The 18856-nt window shown below is 37.2% G+C and overlaps 1 protein-coding gene across 4 annotated transcripts in view; it reads left to right on the top strand.

Moving 5' to 3' along the window:
* The window catches only part of LOC109176945 (disease resistance protein RPP13-like), a 126980-nt gene that overhangs the window by 19007 nt on the left and 89117 nt on the right, over nt 1-18856 (top strand). The window contains exons 1-4 of one of the 4 annotated variants that reach the window (XM_019326342.1): nt 5006-8197; nt 8359-8381; nt 8520-8616; nt 8920-9241. In XM_019326342.1, the coding sequence (XP_019181887.1) occupies nt 5205-8197; nt 8359-8381; nt 8520-8605 (3102 nt within the window). In that variant the 5' untranslated portion in view covers nt 5006-5204 and the 3' untranslated portion in view covers nt 8606-8616; nt 8920-9241. Of the gene's footprint in view, nt 8198-8317; nt 8382-8501; nt 8617-8919; nt 9242-18856 lie in introns of those variants that run through there. The other 3 variants (XM_019326343.1, XM_019326344.1, XR_002053490.1) reach the window with 3 other exon arrangements.

The raw sequence follows: 18856 nt of genomic DNA, 5'->3' as shown, positions 1-18856 counted from the left end.
TCCATTAATGATGATGAACTCCCAGTTCCAGAAGCTTCAACTCCACCTCAGCTTTGAAGAAGTTCAAGAGTTAGGCAGCCTTCCACAAGGTACTCTTCTGATATTTATGAAATTAATTTTGTTGATAATGGTGAACCATAATGTTATGCAGAAGCTGTGGAAGATGAACACATGGAAAAGTGGATTGAAGCCATGCAAGCTGAGATGAAATCCTTATATGAGAACAATAGCTTTGAGTTGGTAAAGCTACCTAAGGGTATGAGAGCTTTGGCAAACAAGTGGGTGTACATAGTAAAGCAGGAAGAACACTCTTCATGGCCACGGTACAAAGCTAGACTGGTTGTCAAAGGATTCAACCAGAGAAAAGGTATTGACTTTGATGAGATATTTTCTCCAATGGTTAAGATGTCTTCCATTCGTGTTGTTCTTTGACTATCAGCCAGCCTAGATTTAGAAATTGAGCAAATGGATGTAAAGACTGCTTTTCTTCATGGTGATTTGGATGAAGAAATATACATGGAGCAGCCAGAGGGTTTTGAAGTCAAGGGAAAAGAGGACTATGTCTGTAAGCTAAAAAAGAGCCTATATGGCTTAAAACAGGCACCAAGGCAGTGGTACAAGAAGTTTGAGTGAGTTATGGCGCAACAAGGTTACATGAAGACTACTTCTGACCATTGAGTGAGTTATGCTTTCGTTGTACGTCGATGATATGTCCATCTTCGACAAGTGTGCTTCCAGAATTAATCAACTAAAGGAACAGTTGGGAAAGTCTTTTGCTATGAAAGACTTGGGGCCAGCAAAGCAAATTCTCGGGATAAGAATTACACAAGACAGGAATTCCAGAAAGTTGTGGTTGTCTCAAGAGAAGTACATTGAGAAAATACTTTCTAGGTTTAACATGGAAAATGCTAAAGTGGTTAGTTCTCCTCTTGCTAATTATTTTAAATTAAGTAGTAAGCAACGTCCTTCTACAAAGGAAGAAAAGGCAAGTATGCAACAAGTCCCTTACAATTATGCAGTTGGCAGTTTGATGTATGCTATGGTATGTACAAGGCCAGATATTGCTCATGCAGTTGGCGTTGTGAGTAGGTTCCTTTCTAATCCTGGCAAGGAGCATTGGATGGCTGTTAAATGGATTTTCAGATATCTTAGAGGTACTTCTAAATTATGCCTATGTTTTGGTTCTAATAAATCTGTGTTGGTTGGATACACTGATGCAGACATGGCAGGTGACATTGACTCTAGAAAGTCGACTTCGGGGTATCTGATAACATTTGCAAAGGGAGCAGTATCATGGCAGTCTAAGTTACAAAAGTGTGTTGCACTTTCTACCACAGAGGCTGAGTTTATTGCAGCAACTGAAGCTTGTAAAGAGTTGCTATGAATGAAGAAATTTCTTCAAGAACTCGGGGTCAAACAAGACAAATATGAGTTGTTTTGTGATAGTCAGAGTGCTATACACCTTGGTAAGAATTCCTCTTTCCATTCAAGATCGAAACATATCGATGTAAGATATCACTAGATAAGAGATGTTTTGGAGATGAACCACTTACAACTTGTAAAGATCCATACAGATGAAAATGGGTCTGACATGTTAACAAAGTCATTACCCAGGGAAAAGCTTGAGATCTGTCGTTCAGCTGCAGGGATGCAAGTCCCTCCCACATTGGCGTGAGGGGGAGTTTGTTACTATAAGGTCCCACCAATGTGGGTAGGGTGGAGACCAAAAGCTTAACAATTAAGCTTGGAAGAGGAAGTGAATGGTTTAACAAATAAATTTGATTAATGTCTCCATTGATGGCCACTTAATGGAAGATTGAAGAGGGCAAATGAAAAGCCAAATAGTTGCTTTGTAAAGCCTATATAAAGGCTATGGATTTGGCTACCTTGGACAATGAGAGAGTTCAAGAAGAAGAAAAAGAGAGGAGAGAAAATTTGTGTGAGATATATAAGTGTCAGAAAATTAGCCGAGAAGAAGTTGGTGGATTTCGTAGAAATTCTTGTGCCTCGGGGTATATTATTTTCTCTTGTATTGTGTTGCCTCTAATTGTTGAATTAGAGAACTCTCCTATATTGTACCCATTATATATATAGTGGAGGATTTACTGGCTTGTGCCCGTGGTTTTTTACTCCTTGCCTTGAGGAGGTTTTTCCACGTTAAAATTCTTGGTGTTCTTCTTGGTGCTTTTTTATTTATTTTCATTGTGCTAATTATATATTCTTGTGAGTTTTCTTCCCAACAGAGCGAACTCCGACGACTTGTTCTGGCGGTCAGAAGCGGCAGATGACGACGTACATTTTCTAGCGAAGCTTGGTTAGAGAGGATGAAGAAGATGGCGTGAAATAGTGAGGTGGGGTGAGATGAAGTGAAAAGACCAAATTGCCCATGGTAAATCAGAGATATCGCCGGCTTGTTGACGGACTACGGCGGGAGGGACTAAATCAACTAAAAACAATTATTTTCAGGGACTAAATCGATGAATAAGCGATTAAGGGACCACATTGACAGTTCGCTAATAATTGGGGGACCAAATCGTTGATTAAGTCTATGGAAAATGAAAATCCAATTATTGCAAATGAAGAAAACTGCAACTTAACTTTTAAGAAAATAAAGCAAAAAGAGAAAAGCAAAAGTAAAGCTTGTTTTTGTCTATAATTGATTGATTGTGCCTAAGCACTATCATTTACAGGATATGATTAACTTTTTATTAATTAATAGGATAATCATAACGTTTTTAATACTAATATTTTGAAATATAATAGAAAGTAAATAATTATTACTCTCATTTTCAAAAAAAAAAAAATAATAATTATTACTCTCTTTGTCTAATTTTATATGTCTGATTCGGATAATGATGCTTGATTGAAATTATTTTTAATTCAACTTTTCATATTGTTAAGTGTAATATATTAGTATGTAAAATTTATAGGTTAAATTGTCATTCCACACCATGAACCATAAGCGATTCTTCATGCCGCACCATGAACCATAAGCGATTCTTCATGCCGCACCATGATCTTTCATAAGTACTTATTCAATCCATAAACCAAAAAAATTTTGTCACCTAGCATTTTTTACAGGTTGCGCGATAAATCTGTTGACATGGAGCCGGTAATATCTGATGTGACTTTATTAATTTTAATTTAAAAAAAAAAAAAAAAATTGCACCACCATCGTGGCCTTCGTCTTTCTCATCTCGCTCCAACTTTCCCTTTCGCCAGTAATATCTTTTGTGGCTTGTCCGATTAGAAGAAGTCCGACGGTCACATAGTCCCTTCCGGTGTGTCCACTGAGTTCTCTGACTCACTCATCTTGGCCTTCACCTCTCTCATCTAGGAGCTCTAATCTCTCATAGCTTGTAGTTCCCTAAAGTCCTGACCTAACGTTAACTTCTATAGGATTTCCAATTTCAAGGTCTCCTTGCAAGATGCACCTGCTAATAAATGGTTTATACCTTTGTAGTTAATCAAATCTCCTCACCAACGATTATACCTACAAAAAAGTAATTAAAAATTAAAGACCGTGTAAAGACTGAAAATAAACACGAGATGGGAAATGGAAAGAAGTTGGTGGCAAAAGGAGAAATAATTAGGAAAGAATAAAGTAAAAGCAAAAAGAAAAAGACAACGAAAGAAAAGAAATAAAAGAAAGAAAGTGGAGTTGGTGGTAGAGAAAGAAAAAAAGGGAATGGCTCCAGTGTTGTTTCACAGGAAAAGAAAGAAAAAGACCAAAGTGAAAATTTTGGCAAATTATACCGTGGTCTATAATGTATTATGGTCTAGGCATCAAAACGACGTCGTTTCATTTAATAAAATGAAACGGCACACATGTTTCGCGCCGTCCGCAAAAAGTGACTGTGATTGTATAAAATATTCAGTTTCATTTTGTATACAGTGCAGTTTCATTTCAATACAACTACAATTTTATTTCAATATAACTACAGTTTCTTTCAACATTATACACTCAAATATGTGAAATTGTTATTCAATTTAATTTTATATACAATATAGTTTCATTACAACACAACTATTCGATATAACTATTGTTTCATTGCACAAGTACACTCAAATATGTGAAATGTTATTCAGTTTCATTTTGTATACACTGCAGTTTCACACTAGTACAGATTTACACATCCGCTACCCTTGTACAATGGTAGCGGATACTAGGGTCGCTGAAAACCCTGATACTAGGGTAGCGAATACCATTAATTTATTATATTTTTTAAAACAATCCGCTACCCTTTTTTTTTAAGAAGGGTAGCGAATTGTTTTTTATAAATTAAAAAAAAAATCATTATTATATTTAAATTTTTCAATTTTTTTAAAATCCTATACGGAATTCATACACTACATATCAACGTAATACTAACCAGCAACAAACTATTAGAACACTATACTTATATACAAACAATGTATCAACAATGTTTGCTTCAGGTGAAAGGAGGTTTGTTCCCTATGTAGGTTCTCAGGTTTGAGCCTTTTTTAATAGAGCCACGAGAGTTGGGAGAGATCCACAAATGGGATTTGAAAGTAGCTCAGTTTTAGATTCGTTGAAATTTATTGTTGCTACCAGATTTTGGGGGTCATGTTACAAAAAAAGAATATTAAATACAGTTTTATAGGGAAAAAGGAATAGGTGACAAAAACAATGTAAAACAGAAAGCAAATGAAAAATACCTGTAATTGTTCATATAAATAGTGGCCTAGTTCTCTCAATTATTCTCCTTTCTCCTGTTCTCTTTTTCCTTTCTGTTTTCATCATTCTGTTTTTCTTTTTCTTTTCCCCACTATTCCATCATTTCCTTTTTTCCAAATCAGTGTGAGTGCTGTACAAGGACCACACCAAGCCTCCAGCCCCAAACAAAGCACAAACAAGCATACACAGCAAAGAAACAAAACTAAGAAGACATGAGATACCAAAGCTAATCATTTCTAGCATGCTAAAAAGAGATGACCATGGTGCTCCATTGCCAGCCCCAAACTTTTAAGACTGTTATTTGATAAGTTGCTTCCAACTCAGATGCAATAATTCATGAAGGTCACTAAAATAATTCTATATTTCCAAAAAAAAAAAAAAAAATTGTGTTTAACCTATACTCGTTGCAAAAATTGTTCCCTCATTTCTTCTCATCTCCACAATTTCAACTTTCTCTCCTCTTTGCAAAATCCATCTTAATTACCTCTTCGCAACATCACTGGCTATGGCGGCTTTTGGTGCTGTAACCATTTTAATGGACACACTCCATCAACATTTCCTCCAACATCACACACCCATTTTCCCTCTTCGCAACAAAACAAAGCTCAGATTACTTTACAAAAATCTTTCTTCTTTGCAAACCTCTCTTCAACAAGATTTCAAAGTGAGGGGCTGTGATGAAGCAATCAAAGCTTTGGAAGCACAAGTGAGAGATGTCTCCATTGAACTAAGGTTCCAAATAGAAGACCAATTGAGATTGTTTTACCTGGGGAAATCCATGAAGCTTAGGCTTCACTCTGCTCAAAAGCTTCTCCCCATATTGAATCGAGCAATTAAAGGCGACTTAGAAACTATGGATTTCAATTATGTGATGGAGATCCTAGGGAAGCACTTTACACTGCCAGTATCAGGCATGCCGCCTCATATAAACAAAAGGGTCAAATCCTTTTGCACGCAGCATCAACTCTTTCTATATGGAAAAGAGAGTAAGGATGATGAGAAAGATAGTGATGATGATGATGAACAAGAGAGCAAGAATGAACAACAGATTGATGATGGTGCTGATGATGATAATGATGATGAGCAAGAGGCAAAGAGAAGGAGGAATATGTTGTATGAAGCAGAAAGTGTAATCATACAAGAACTGAGAGCTTCTTATCTCAACAAATACATGAAACAACGGATACAGGCTACACAAAGGATTCGTCAACTCTTCATCCAAGGAATTAGCCTCACATCTTACATCAAGAAAGAGATGTTGAATGTTAAGAATAATGCATACCACCAATCCAACAACTCACAAAACAACAATCCTGCTTCTCTTAGAGGGCTGGAACTCGATAACATTATGGTTGGTGATTCAAAGTCTGCAATCAAATTGGTGGGCTGCGATGATGAGTTCAACACCATAATGGACAACCTGAGCCAGCAATCCTCAAAACGAGTAATTGTCTCGATTGTGGGAATGGGTGGTATTGGTAAAACCACCTTAGCTAGAAAGATTTATGAAGATGCTTCATTCATTTCTTGGTTTGATTGTCGAGCTTGGGTTACTATCTCACAGGACTATAATCCAACACAAGTGTTCCAATGCCTGCTTCGTTCTCTTGCCCCAGGGGCCAGTGACAACAATAGAGCTAGCAACTACGAATTGGCTGAGCAAGTATACAGGCATCTAAAACATCGAAGATATTTGATCGTAGTAGATGATATTTGGAATACAGATGTCTGGGATGATTTAATGAGATGTTTTAAGGATGACAATAATGGAAGTCGAATATTGTTGACCACTCGGCAAAAAAATGTGGCTGAGTATGCTGATTCAGGTAATAATTTTTGCCATACCTTACGTTTTTTGGATTCAAATGAAAGTTGGAATCTTTTTCAGAGCAAAGTGTGTAAGAGATCAATAACTCTATTGTCCCCTGAACTTGAAAAAATTGGTAAAGAGATAGTAGGCAAGTGCAAAGGATTACCTCTTGCAATTATTGTGGTTGCTGGACTCCTCTCAAACTCCAACCAAACTATTCATGAATGGGAGCATATTGCAAAATGTGTCCCTGCTTTGAGTTTACATCATTCTAATCAGCAGGGTGAGAACATCATTGATTTGAGTTACACCTTCTTGCCTCATCACCTTAAACTTTGTTTTTTGTCATTTGGGTGTTTTCCAGAAGATTATGAGTTTTTTGAACAGAGGATAGTTGATTTTTGGGTTTCGGAGGGATTTCTAAAGGTTTTGAGGTCTGATGAGAGCTTGGAAGGTGTGGCAAGGATGAACTTTCATGATCTTGTGGATAGAAATCTTCTAATTTGTGTAGATAGAAATGATGGATTATATCAAATGCATGATGTTTTGCGTGAATTGGCTTTGAGAGAAGCCCAAAAAGAAACTCTTAGTTTCAAGAAGGGTTATGATATAATTAGTTTGAGGTGGAAGAGAAATCAATCAATAAACTCTTCCCATATATCCCAACCATGGAGCATCCAATCAAGAATTTGCAGTTACAACAGTATTTCTTCACTGATTGATAGAATTTCTTTTGGCAGGACTTCAAGACAGGTGGGGGTGTATGCACATTTTAAGTTTTTAAGGGCATTGAAAGTATCTAAGGAGATAAATGTCCATAATATTTTTTTGGAGATTGTGGGTCTAGTGCATCTAAGATACTTATCTATTCCTTGTGGGTTAAATATTCAGTATTTGCCTTTGTTCATGTTCCGAAATCTACAGGAGCTACAAGTTGATTATTATTCACCATGTGAACCCCTTGATATTTGGGGATTACCTCAATTAAGGAATCTCTATGTTTATAGTGCTATTACACTAGTTCCTCCAAGATCAGTTCATCATAATTTGGCGAGCATTAGATGGTTGGATTATAGGAGTTGTACAAAGGAGTTGTTCCTGAGGACCCCAAATCTAAGGACATTGGAAGTTACTACAAATCATAAAATTAAATGCAAAGCTCCCAATTGGTTTGAAAGTCTTGTCTATTTATATAAAGTGGAAACACTAGTGGTTCATTTTGTCGTACTTCCGGAGTTTAGAACTATTTATTCTATGGGGATGCTAAGCCTAGATAATTTTTTGTCAAATCTTAAGAAGTTAAGATTCTGTGGAACACATTTAAAATGGAAGGATATGGATGTTGTTGGTGAGTTGTCTAAGCTTGAGGACCTCAAATTGGACGATGCTGTTAATGATCAAACATGGAAACCCAAAGATGGAGGATTTCGTCGATTAAAGTTCTTGGGGATAGATTGGAGTCCTCTACGATATTGGGAAGCCACTAGTAATCATTTTCCCGTCCTTGAAAATCTAGTCCTTGGTCACGTAGTTTTGAAAGAAATTCCTAGTGGTTTTGCAGAAATAACTACTCTCAAATCAATCCAATTATATGGTCGTTGTTTAGAGTCACTTATATCATCTGCTAAGCGTATTCAAAACGAGCAGCAAGAGTATGGAAATGACACATTTGTTGTTGATATTTCTAGGTCAAATTTCTATATCTACCTTTGCTTTTCAAAAAAAAAAAAAATAGTAAATTAAGATTTATTTTTGAATCCTTATTTTTTATCATTTAAATCCAAATTTATATCAATTTCACTTTTCAGCAATTAATTTCTAAACCATATTCAAATGGTATGATGCCCAGAGGATTTACGAACGCATCAAACTGTAAGTGTATTCACAATAGAACGATACAAGAGTATTGATGGACTGTACACATATACAATACCCTTTATACTTTCATGAGTAAGTTTTCTCTTTCTTTTCTTTTAAATTTTTTTTTTTCGGGCCCACTGGTTATTTAAGGTGAGAGTAGGGTGCGCACAGGGCAGGCGGGTGGAGCTTCTTGGATTGCACGCTTTGAAAGCTCAGGTTTGAGGAGGATTGGGTAAGGTTGATTACGGTATGTATCTCAACGATGAAATATAATGCTAGTAAATGGTGTTGTGGCCGGGCAGGTTACTCCTACGATGGGACTCATTGTCACCGTATTTGTTCATAATATGTGTGGACAGTTGATGGGGTGAGGGTTGCGCGTGGGGCTCCTCTGGTATTTGATAAGTGTCAATTTGTACTATTTTCATGATGCAAAATGATATGTGTATTTTTGTACACATTTTACCCCATTCTTTAACCAAGTTTGTGCTTAGTTTGCACCATTTATTGCATTGCATAAGGTTTATTAGAATTATTTCTCTTGTTTTAGGTGTTTTTATCTTCAATGGCAAGGGAAGTGAAGAAAATGGAGATTTTTGGATAATTTGCAGCACTAATTAAGGAGTCCTTTTTGAGATGATCGAGAGCATCATTGGATAATCAAGAAGAAGGATCAGAAGGATCGCGTTCAAGTGAGCCAAGACAAGTGATGTCTCTATATGATAATGTCACATGATGTCACTCTGTGCCATGGTTCCAAGACTGTCTATGAGGTGATGGTTGATGAGATACTGGTATAGGAATAACAAGAGAATTGAAGATCTCATAGACTGTCTTGGAACCATTGCACAGAGTGGTACCAAAACGTTTTTGAATGCTCTTAAGCTACTTCTACACTTCTGCTTATCAAATAAGTTTATGGTTGTTGAAATATTAGACTAACTTTTATGGTTATTTTTTAAGATATCTTTTGTAGCATTACTAAAGCACAACACCCCCTATATGCAGGAAAATAATTAAGGACCTTGCATCAGATAATGGAGTGATTGGTCAATTTGGTGTTGGATTTTATTCTGCTTTCTTGATTGCTGAAAAGGTGAAGTAGTAATTTAATTCTGTTTGGATGGTTACTATATCAATATTATATTGTTTGTTACTATTTTAACTCCCTTAAAATTTCCAGGTACACAAAAGTGTGTTTCAAGTTTCTTACCGTACTAAAAAATTAGAAATTTCTTTACATTGGATGATTGGATTCAGTGGGCATGACCAATCTGGCTGTTCATTTAGTCTTCATAATTACGTAGTAGTTTTTATTTTCTTTTTGAGATGAGGTTGGCTGTTCATTTAATCTGGTGCATATATGACTGCAGATTGATTACAATAAGGTGAAGCCATGGGTTGTCAAGGTAATCACAGCAAAGTTAATTCATTGCAAGATTCATCAATCGTTATACCCTACACCACGGCGCGCGTAGCACTGTGCACCGCGCGCCTCTCAAAACGACGTCGTTTTGGGAGGCGTGGTAGGAAGTTGCTGTGATTATGTATATTTGTTCATACAATTATGTATATTTGTTCATACAATTATGTACATTTTTTATACAATTCTATACATTCTTTTTATACAATTATGTACATCCGAATCAGGAAATTTTTGTGTATTATGTTAAGAGTTGATGTGTATTATGTTAAAAGTTTATGTTTATTATGTATTATGTTAGATTATGTGTATTATCTTCTAAAAAAGAGTATGTATATTTTGTTATATAATTATGTACATTCATGTATACAATTATGTATATTCTAGTATAACATTATGTACATTTTTGAACATGGATTTTTTTTTTAAAGAAAAATTAACTGCCAAACACTGGGCGGGAAATTTCAAAAAAAAAAAAAATGAAACGACATCGTTTTGCATCTGGGTGCACAATGCAATGCACGCCGTGGTGCAGGATATAAATTGCCAAGATTCATCAAATTAAATGTGAGGTAGGCCCATTCACGTCTTTTATCCACTCCTTGTTTATTGGAGAAATAACTCTCGACTTAGATCCATATTTGGGCTGCCATAAACAAATGACAGATACCATGCCTGGTTATCTGGCACACATTGCTGAACAACAAATAATGGTCGAGTACCATCCATGGGCCATAAGATCTTGCAACATCATAGTCTCTTTGTGACTCAAATTTGGCAAGAAAGTGGTCATGCTCCAAGTCTATTAGTTCCATATGGCATTCAGGTTTCCATAAAGCATGCAGAAGCCGGAGGAGGAAATTATAACCTACTGATCTTCTCAAGATACGAATGATGAGCGAACGCCTCCAAGGAGTTCTCAACCTAATCTTTTCTCTCTTGTTGTTGGCTAAGGTAGCATCAGAAGATCAGAGCTGAAGAAAGAGGGAAGGATGTTTATTCAAATTAGGAACTGGAGGTGTTAACCTCTTGATTACAGAGAAAGCTTGTTTATATACACTGTTATGCCCGTAACCGCTCCTAACTAACTTGACATAATGAAATTACACAAGAGCCCTTCGGCACATGCAGCAACATTGTTACTTTCTCCCAATACCCCCCGTAAACTGGAGTGTGAAGATCCTGAATACCCAGTTTAGATGTGAATATTTGAAAGGACGAGATGGGAAGGGCTTTAGTGAACCCGTCTGCAACTTGAGCTGAGGAGGATACGGATAAGAGCTTAATGATCCCTTGATTAAGCTTCTCACGCACAATGTGACAATCTATGTCGAGGTGTTTAGTGCGTTCGTGAAAAACATGGTTCTCTCCGATAGAAATTGCCGACTTGTTGTTGCAAAATAGAGCAGCTGGTTTGTCTAACCTTATCTGTAGATCATGCAACATCGTTGTAATCCATTGGACTTCACAAACAGTGGCTGCTAGTGCACATTACTCTGCCTCGGATGATGAACGAGAAACAGTGACTTGTTTCTTCGATCTCCAAGATATTAGAGCTGATCCAAGGAACACACAGAATCCAATTATAGACCGGCGAGTGTTTGAGCAAGAACCCAAGTCAGAATCCGAAAATACAGTGAGATGCATGTCATTTAGCTTAGGATAGAACAAGCCCTGGCCAAGAGGTTTTTTAATGTAGCGAAGAACGCGGTGTGCAGCTATCAAGTGCTCAGTCCTTGGAGCATCTACGTACTGGCTGAGCTGCTGAACAGCGAATGCTATGTCTGGTCTTGTTGCGATGAGGTAGAGCAACCGGCCAACAAGTCTAAATTCCTAGGTGACCTACCTTTTTGTCCTTTTGTACTGATAGAAGTACCAATTATTTAATGCTCCTTGATATTTGAAATATCATTCATATCAATCTTCTAAAGATGCGAATGATGAGCGAACGCCTCCAAGGAATTCTCAGCCTAATCTTTTCTCTCTTGTTGTTGGCTAAGGTAGCATCAGAAGATCAGAGATGAAGAAAGAGGGAAGGATGTTTATTCAAATCAGGAACAGGAGGTGTTAACCTCTTGATTACAGAGAAAGCTTGTTTATATACACTGTTATGCCCGTAACCGCTCCTAACTAACTCGACATAATGAAATTACACAAGAGCCCTTCGGCACATGCAGCAGCATTGTTACTTTCTCCCAATACCCCCCGTAAACTGGAGTGTGAAGATCCTGAATACCCAGTTTAGATGTGAATATTTGAAAGGACGAGATGGGAAGGGCTTTAGTGAACCTGTCTGCAACTTGAGTTGAGGAGGATACGGATAAGAGCTCAATGATCCCTTGATTAAGCTTCTCACGCACAATGTGACAATCTATGTCGAGGTGTTTAGTGCGTTCGTGAAAAACATGGTTCTCTCCGATAGAAATTGCCGACTTGTTGTTGCAAAATAGAGCAGCTGGTTTGTCTAACCTTATCTATAGATCATGCAGCAGCGTTGTAATCCATTGGACTTCACAAACAGTGGCTGCTAGTGCACGGTACTCTGCCTCGGATGATGAACGAGAAACAGTGACTTGTTTATTCGATCTCCAAGATATTAGAGCTGATCCAAGGAACACACAGAATCCATTTATAGAACGGCGAGTGTTTGAGCAAGAACCCAAGTTAGAATTCTAAAATACAGTGAGATGCATGTCATTTAGCTTAGGATAGAACAATCCCTGGCCAGGATGTTTTTTAATGTAGCGAAGAACGCGGTGTGCAGCTATCAAGTGCTTAGTCGTTGGAGCATCTACGTACTAGCTGAGCTGCTGAACAGCGAATGCTATGTCTGGTCTTGTTGCGATGAGGTAGAGCAACCGGCCAACAAGTCTAAATTCCTAGGTGACCTACCATTTTGTCCTTTTGTACTGACAGAAGTACCAATTATTTAATGCTCCTTGATATTTGAAATATCATTCCTAGGACACCATGTGTCTAGGATGATTTACCCAGCACTAAGACTTGAACAAATATACTTCTGAGCAATCATGTAGAAGTTGTCTGATCAAGTCAGATTTTGACTCATAGTCTCGAGTTTACTAACGAAAGATTGTCTTTATCTTTCGTTTTCTTTCTAGGTCAAATGATCTTTCTTTATCATTTGATAATTACACGAGAAATAGACCCTTCCAGATTTTGGTCTTAGCTGATCTCTCGGTCTTCTCTTGATCTTCTCTTCTTCTTTAGTCTGCGAAGTGCTCTGATTCGAGTATACATTCTGCTAAGCAAGAATCATTTAAATGAACAGAGACAACTTTTGTCTACCACGAAAGACATAAAAAATAATGAGAAAAAAAGAGGGGTCGAAATTCCTAGTGTGTTTGGTATCATCAAAATCTCTAAGTACACTTGTTTCTAACAATATATATATATATATATATATATATATATATATATATATATATATATATATATATATATATATGTTGATTCAAAGTATTTTGTCAAAGTTATTTGCAAAAAGAATTCCAGTTCTATAACAGCCTGTTTGGTTCGCTGGAAAATATTTGAAGGGAAATGGAATTCAAATTCCATGGAAAATAAATTACCAGGAAAATAGATTCCATTGTTTGGTTAGTGGAAAAGAAATTACTGGGAATATGAATTCCATTGTTTGGTTGGGTTTGGAATGGTAAGAAATTATGAATATAAAGACCAATATGCCCTTAACAATAATGTATACACGTGTAGTTAATAAATTTTGATGAGGGCAAAATAGTCTAATAGTACTATCTTTTCTTCCCAACACATTTGGAAAACAAAATACCAATGTTTAGGTAGGATTTTCTTTTCCTTCACCTTTGGGAAGTCAAATTCCCATGGAAAAGATTTTCCATCCAACCAAACAAGGTAAAACAACATTTTCCTACATTTCATGGAAAATCATTTCCATGGAATTTGATTTTCATCCAACCAAACACCCCCTAAAGGAATATCAGTACTAAGAGGAATAGTTATTGAAGAATACTAGTTCTAAGGGGATTTGTTGTTGAAGATTTTCTAGTTCTATTTTGATTAGGAATAGTTTGTTATTCACGAATCTGTTAGGAATAGCTACTATAAATAGGAGATGTCCTTTATTGTAGATCTCAAGCATTCAACATTAATCTTGTGAGGTACGAGAGTCTTTGAGAATAGGTTACTAAATTCCCCTAGAAAGTAGTACATGTGTTTATGTTTCAATAGTTTGGTAGGAAAGATCATTCTATTGTGTAATCTCATGTTCCAAACAGTGTACTTTAAATATTGAGCTTTTAGTGGATTTAGGCAAGTTCTCAAATTGAGAAGTGCCTCGCAGATTAGGGTTGTTTGCCCGAACTGCGTTACAAATTGTTTGTGTTACAACTTCAGTTTCGATGTTGCGCTTTACAAATTTTCAATTGGTATCAGAGCCAAACTGCTTAAGTTATTAGCAGGATCCTAATGGAGTTTCCCAGAGAAGGACTGTCAAGCACCAGGCCCCCTGCTCTCTTTGGTACAAATTTCTCCTACTGGAAAGCTAGAATGAAAATCTATATTTTGGCACAAGGAGAAGGAGTTTGGGATGCCGTTGAGAAAGAATGGAAGAATCCAGTTGATGATAAAGGTAATCAAAAACCTAAAACAGAATGGAACGAAAAAGAGCGAAGGGAATATAATTACAATTCAAAAGCAATGAATGCCATCTATGGAGCGGTAAGTGAAGATACTTTCAAACTAATCGCTACCACTGGCATAGCTAAAGTTGCATGGGATATACTATGTGATCATCACGAAGGAAATACTTCTGTTAAGCAATCCAAGCTGCAAATGATACAAACACAGTTTGAGAATTTAAAAATGGAAGAAGACGAGGATATCTCACATTTTAGTGCAAGAGTTTTAGGGATTGCTGGAGATGCGTTTAACCTAGGCTCGTCAAAAAGGTCCTACGTTCCCTACCTGAGAGATTTATGATAAAGGTTACAGTCATCCAAGAAAACAAAGATCTAAACACCTACAAACTCAGTGATCTAATGGGAAATCTTCAAACATATGAGCTTGAGATACTGCAAAAAGGGAAAAATAATGACAAAGGAATTGCGCTCCAATCAAAGCAGAAAGAGAGTCCAGAAATTGATACTGAAACCATGGAACAATCAATTGCTCTCCTAACAAAGAATTTCAACAGAGTTCTCAAAAAATTCAACAAATTTAGAAGCAAAAGTGCTTCAATCAATCAAGGGAACTTCCCAACTGGACAAAATCAATCTATTTCAAAAGGAAGGGAGAGTCTAAAACCTGAAGGAATTTAGTGCTACGAGTGTAAAGGGTTTGGACACATCCAGTCAGAATGTCCAACATATTTTAAAAGGAAGAACAAAACATATGTGGCAACACTAAGCGATGACTCAGATAGTGAAGAAGACACCAACACTAATTTCGTAGCATTCACCGCAAATCATGAGAATGACAACGGAAAAGAAAATGATATGCAAGAACTGCTAGAGTCATATACCCAATTGTATGCTAAATGGGAACAAATCATCAAAGTGAATCTAGAGCTCATGCAAGAAAATCAGTTTCTAAAAGGTGAAAAAGAGAGAGAAGAAAAGCGTCTCAAAGAAACTCAAAATGAATTATTAGAATCTAAAAATAGAGAGGCCAAACTGTTACAAGAAATCAAGGCACTAGATGGAATCTCCAAATCCAGCGTCCAGTGAAAGCCACTCTTCTGAAAATCCTGAGGTGTCACAACATCACTTTCAACACCGAAGGAGAATCAGATGTTATTACTGCCACAAATTGGGACACATAAAGGCGTACTGCTTCAAAAGACAAAATGATCTCTATTACAGACAAAACAACAGAGATTGGGCAGTACAAAGCAAAAATAATAGCAAGAAAGTATGGGTAAGAAAGGAACAAACACAAGCTGTTGCGTATACCTCAGAAACAAGCCAAGAGCAAAGTGTTTGGTATTTTGACAGCGGATGTTCAAGACATATGACAGGAAATCCACATTATCTTGAGAATATCCAGTACAAAAATGAAGGGCATGTCACTTTTGGAGATGGAGGAAAAGGACAGATTATCGCAAGTGGTACCTTGAATGTCCATGGACTGCCCAGATTACCAAGAGTCTTTTTGGTACAAGGACTCAAAGCAAACCTCATCAGTATAAGTCAACTGTGTGATGATGAATTCAAAGTAGAATTTTCCAAAGAGAATTGTAAAGTCTATAACCAAAAACATGAATGTGTTATGATGGGGAAAAGATCATCTGATAAAAGCTACACATGGGATGGTGATCTAACCTGTCATTAATCTACCATCAATCAAACACCACTGTGGCATCAACTAAGGGGGAGAAAGACAGAGACCAAGGTGTTTGCCAAAAATTTGACAAAGGGGGAGAATGTTGACTCAAAGTATTTTGTCAAAGTTATTTGCAAAAAGAATTCCAGTTCTATAAAGGAATATCAGTACTAAGAGGAATAGTTATTGAAGAATACTAGTTCTAAGGGGATTTGTTGTTGAAGATTTTCTAGTTCTATTTTGATTAGGAATAGTTTGTTATTCACAAATCTGTTAGGAATAGCTACTATAAATAGGGGATGTCCTTTATTGTAGATCTCAAGCATTCAACATTATTCTTGTGAGGTATGAGAGTCTTTGAGAATAGGATACTAAATTCCCCTAGAAAGTAGTACACGTGTTTAGGTTTCAATAGTTTGGTAGGAAAGATCATTCTATTGTGTAATCTCAGGTTCCAAACAGTGTACTTTAAAATTTAAATATTGAGCTTTTAGTGGATTTAGGCAAGTTCTCAAATTGAGAAGTGCCTCGCAGATTAGGGTTGTTTTCCCGAACTGCGTTACAAATTGTTTGTGTTACAACTTCAGTTTCGGTGTTGCGCTTTACAAATTTTCAATATATATATATATATATATATATATATATATATATATATATATATATATAATAATGAGAATAAAAGATGGGTCTAAATTCCTAGTGCGTGAGATTTGTACGCTTAATGTGCGTGAGTGTGTAGTGCTTAATGTGCATGAGTTTTAATTTGTACTTAACGTCCTTGAGTCCTGTGCCTAAGGTGCGCGAGTTATGTGCTTAATGTGTGTGAGTGTGTACTTAATGTGAGTTGTTTGTTGAAACTTTAAAGTGCGTGAGTTTTGTGCTTAATGTACGAGATTTTTATACTTAAGGTGCGTGAGTCTTGTGCTTAAGGTGCATGAGTTTTGTACTTAATGTGCCTATGTACTTAATGTGAGTTGTTGTTAACACTTAAGGTGCGTGAGTTTTGTGCTTAAGGTGCGTGAGGGTTGTGCTTAAGATGCGTGATTTTTGCGCTTAAGGTGCGTGAGTTTGTTTTCTGAATGAATGTATTTTGTTTGTGTGTTTAATGTTTAATGTGCGTCTAGTGTGTACTTAAAGTGCGCCAATGTAATGATTAATGTGAGTCAACCTGCACATCCGCACGGGAAGCACCACCAGCATATATATATATATATATATATATATATATATATATATATATATATATATATATATATATATATATATATATATATATATATATATATATATATATATATATATATATATATATATATATATATATATATATATATATATATATATATATATATATATATATAGAAGGGATCGGGTGCATTTGTGGCTTCCCATGCGATTGTGCGGTTGGAAGCACATTAAGCATTAATCTGACGCACTTTAAGTACACAACCCCACGCATGTTAAGTACAAAACTCAGACATGTTAAGCACAACCCTCACGCATCTAAAGCACAAAACTCACGCACATTAATCACCCGCACAACCACACGGGAAACCTTCACTCGCACCGGAACTTATATATATATATATATATATATATATATATATATATATATATATATATATATATATATATATATATATATATAGGGTGAATCAACGATTTGGTCCCTCACTTATTCGTGACTTGTCAATGTTGCCTCTGAATCACGTATTTATCGATTTAGTCCCCGAAAATAATTGTTTTTCGTCAAATCAGTCCCTATAGCCGTATTCCGTCAAGTCTCAGGCGAGAGCTCCGATTTGCCCTGGGCATTTTGGTCTTTTCACGCCTTCTTCTTCATTGATTCTGACCATGCTTCGCCGGAGAAGCTCAAGCTCGCCGGTGACCAAGTCTCACATCCTAAAGCTCCTCCGGCAAGCCAAGTCGACGCCGGAAATGCAGACCAAAGTTCTCCAAACCCTAAGGTCCCTCGCGTCAGAAAACGCGGCGAATAAACGCTGCATGGAGAACGCCGGCGTGCAAGGAGAATTCTTCCATTGCTTAGCAACCAATTTGAGAATCTCAGCAGCTCTCTTGCACCACACTGGGAGTAGCAGAGAACTTGGCGATGGAGTACAAGATCCTCAGACCTCTCTCATTGGCCACCTGCGACACCCTCAGGATTTTCCTCGACACCACCGCCAGCCCCGCCGCGCACCGACAAAGCTGCTCCAGTACGCTCAGACTCCACTCGCAATATCGTTTCTCGTTCGTGTCTAGCAGTAGATCGATCAGCACGGTCGCTGCCTTGATCCGGTTCCTCCCTCTCTGGCAAACGTTGGCCAGTAGGTGCAGCGCGGATTTGGAGGCCTTGCGGGCGAAATTATCTCGCAAGATTTGGACAACTTGGTGGAAAAAAGGAGGGATTTAAGGTTGTCGTGAGCTGTGATAACAAGGGGTTTAAGGTTGTCTGCATTTCCGGCGTCGACTTGGCTTGCCGGAGGAGCTTTAGGATGTGAGACTTGGTCACCGGCGAAGCTTGGTCAGAACTAATGAAGAAGAAGGCGTGAAAAGACCAAAATGCCCAAGGCAAATCGGAGCTCTCGCATGAGACTTGACGGAATACGGCTATAGGGACTGATTTGACGAAAAACAATTATTTTCGGGGACTAAATCGATGAATACGTGATTTAGGGACAACATTGACAAGTCGCGAATAAGTGAGGGACCAAATCGTTGATTCACCCTATATATATACATACAT

The sequence above is a fragment of the Ipomoea nil genome, unplaced genomic scaffold (genome assembly GCF_001879475.1).
Source record: "Ipomoea nil cultivar Tokyo-kokei standard unplaced genomic scaffold, Asagao_1.1 scaffold0176, whole genome shotgun sequence".
Classification (NCBI taxonomy): Eukaryota; Viridiplantae; Streptophyta; class Magnoliopsida; order Solanales; family Convolvulaceae; genus Ipomoea; species Ipomoea nil.
Note: the sequence above shows the minus strand (reverse complement) of the source record. Positions and strands in the feature narration are given on the sequence as shown.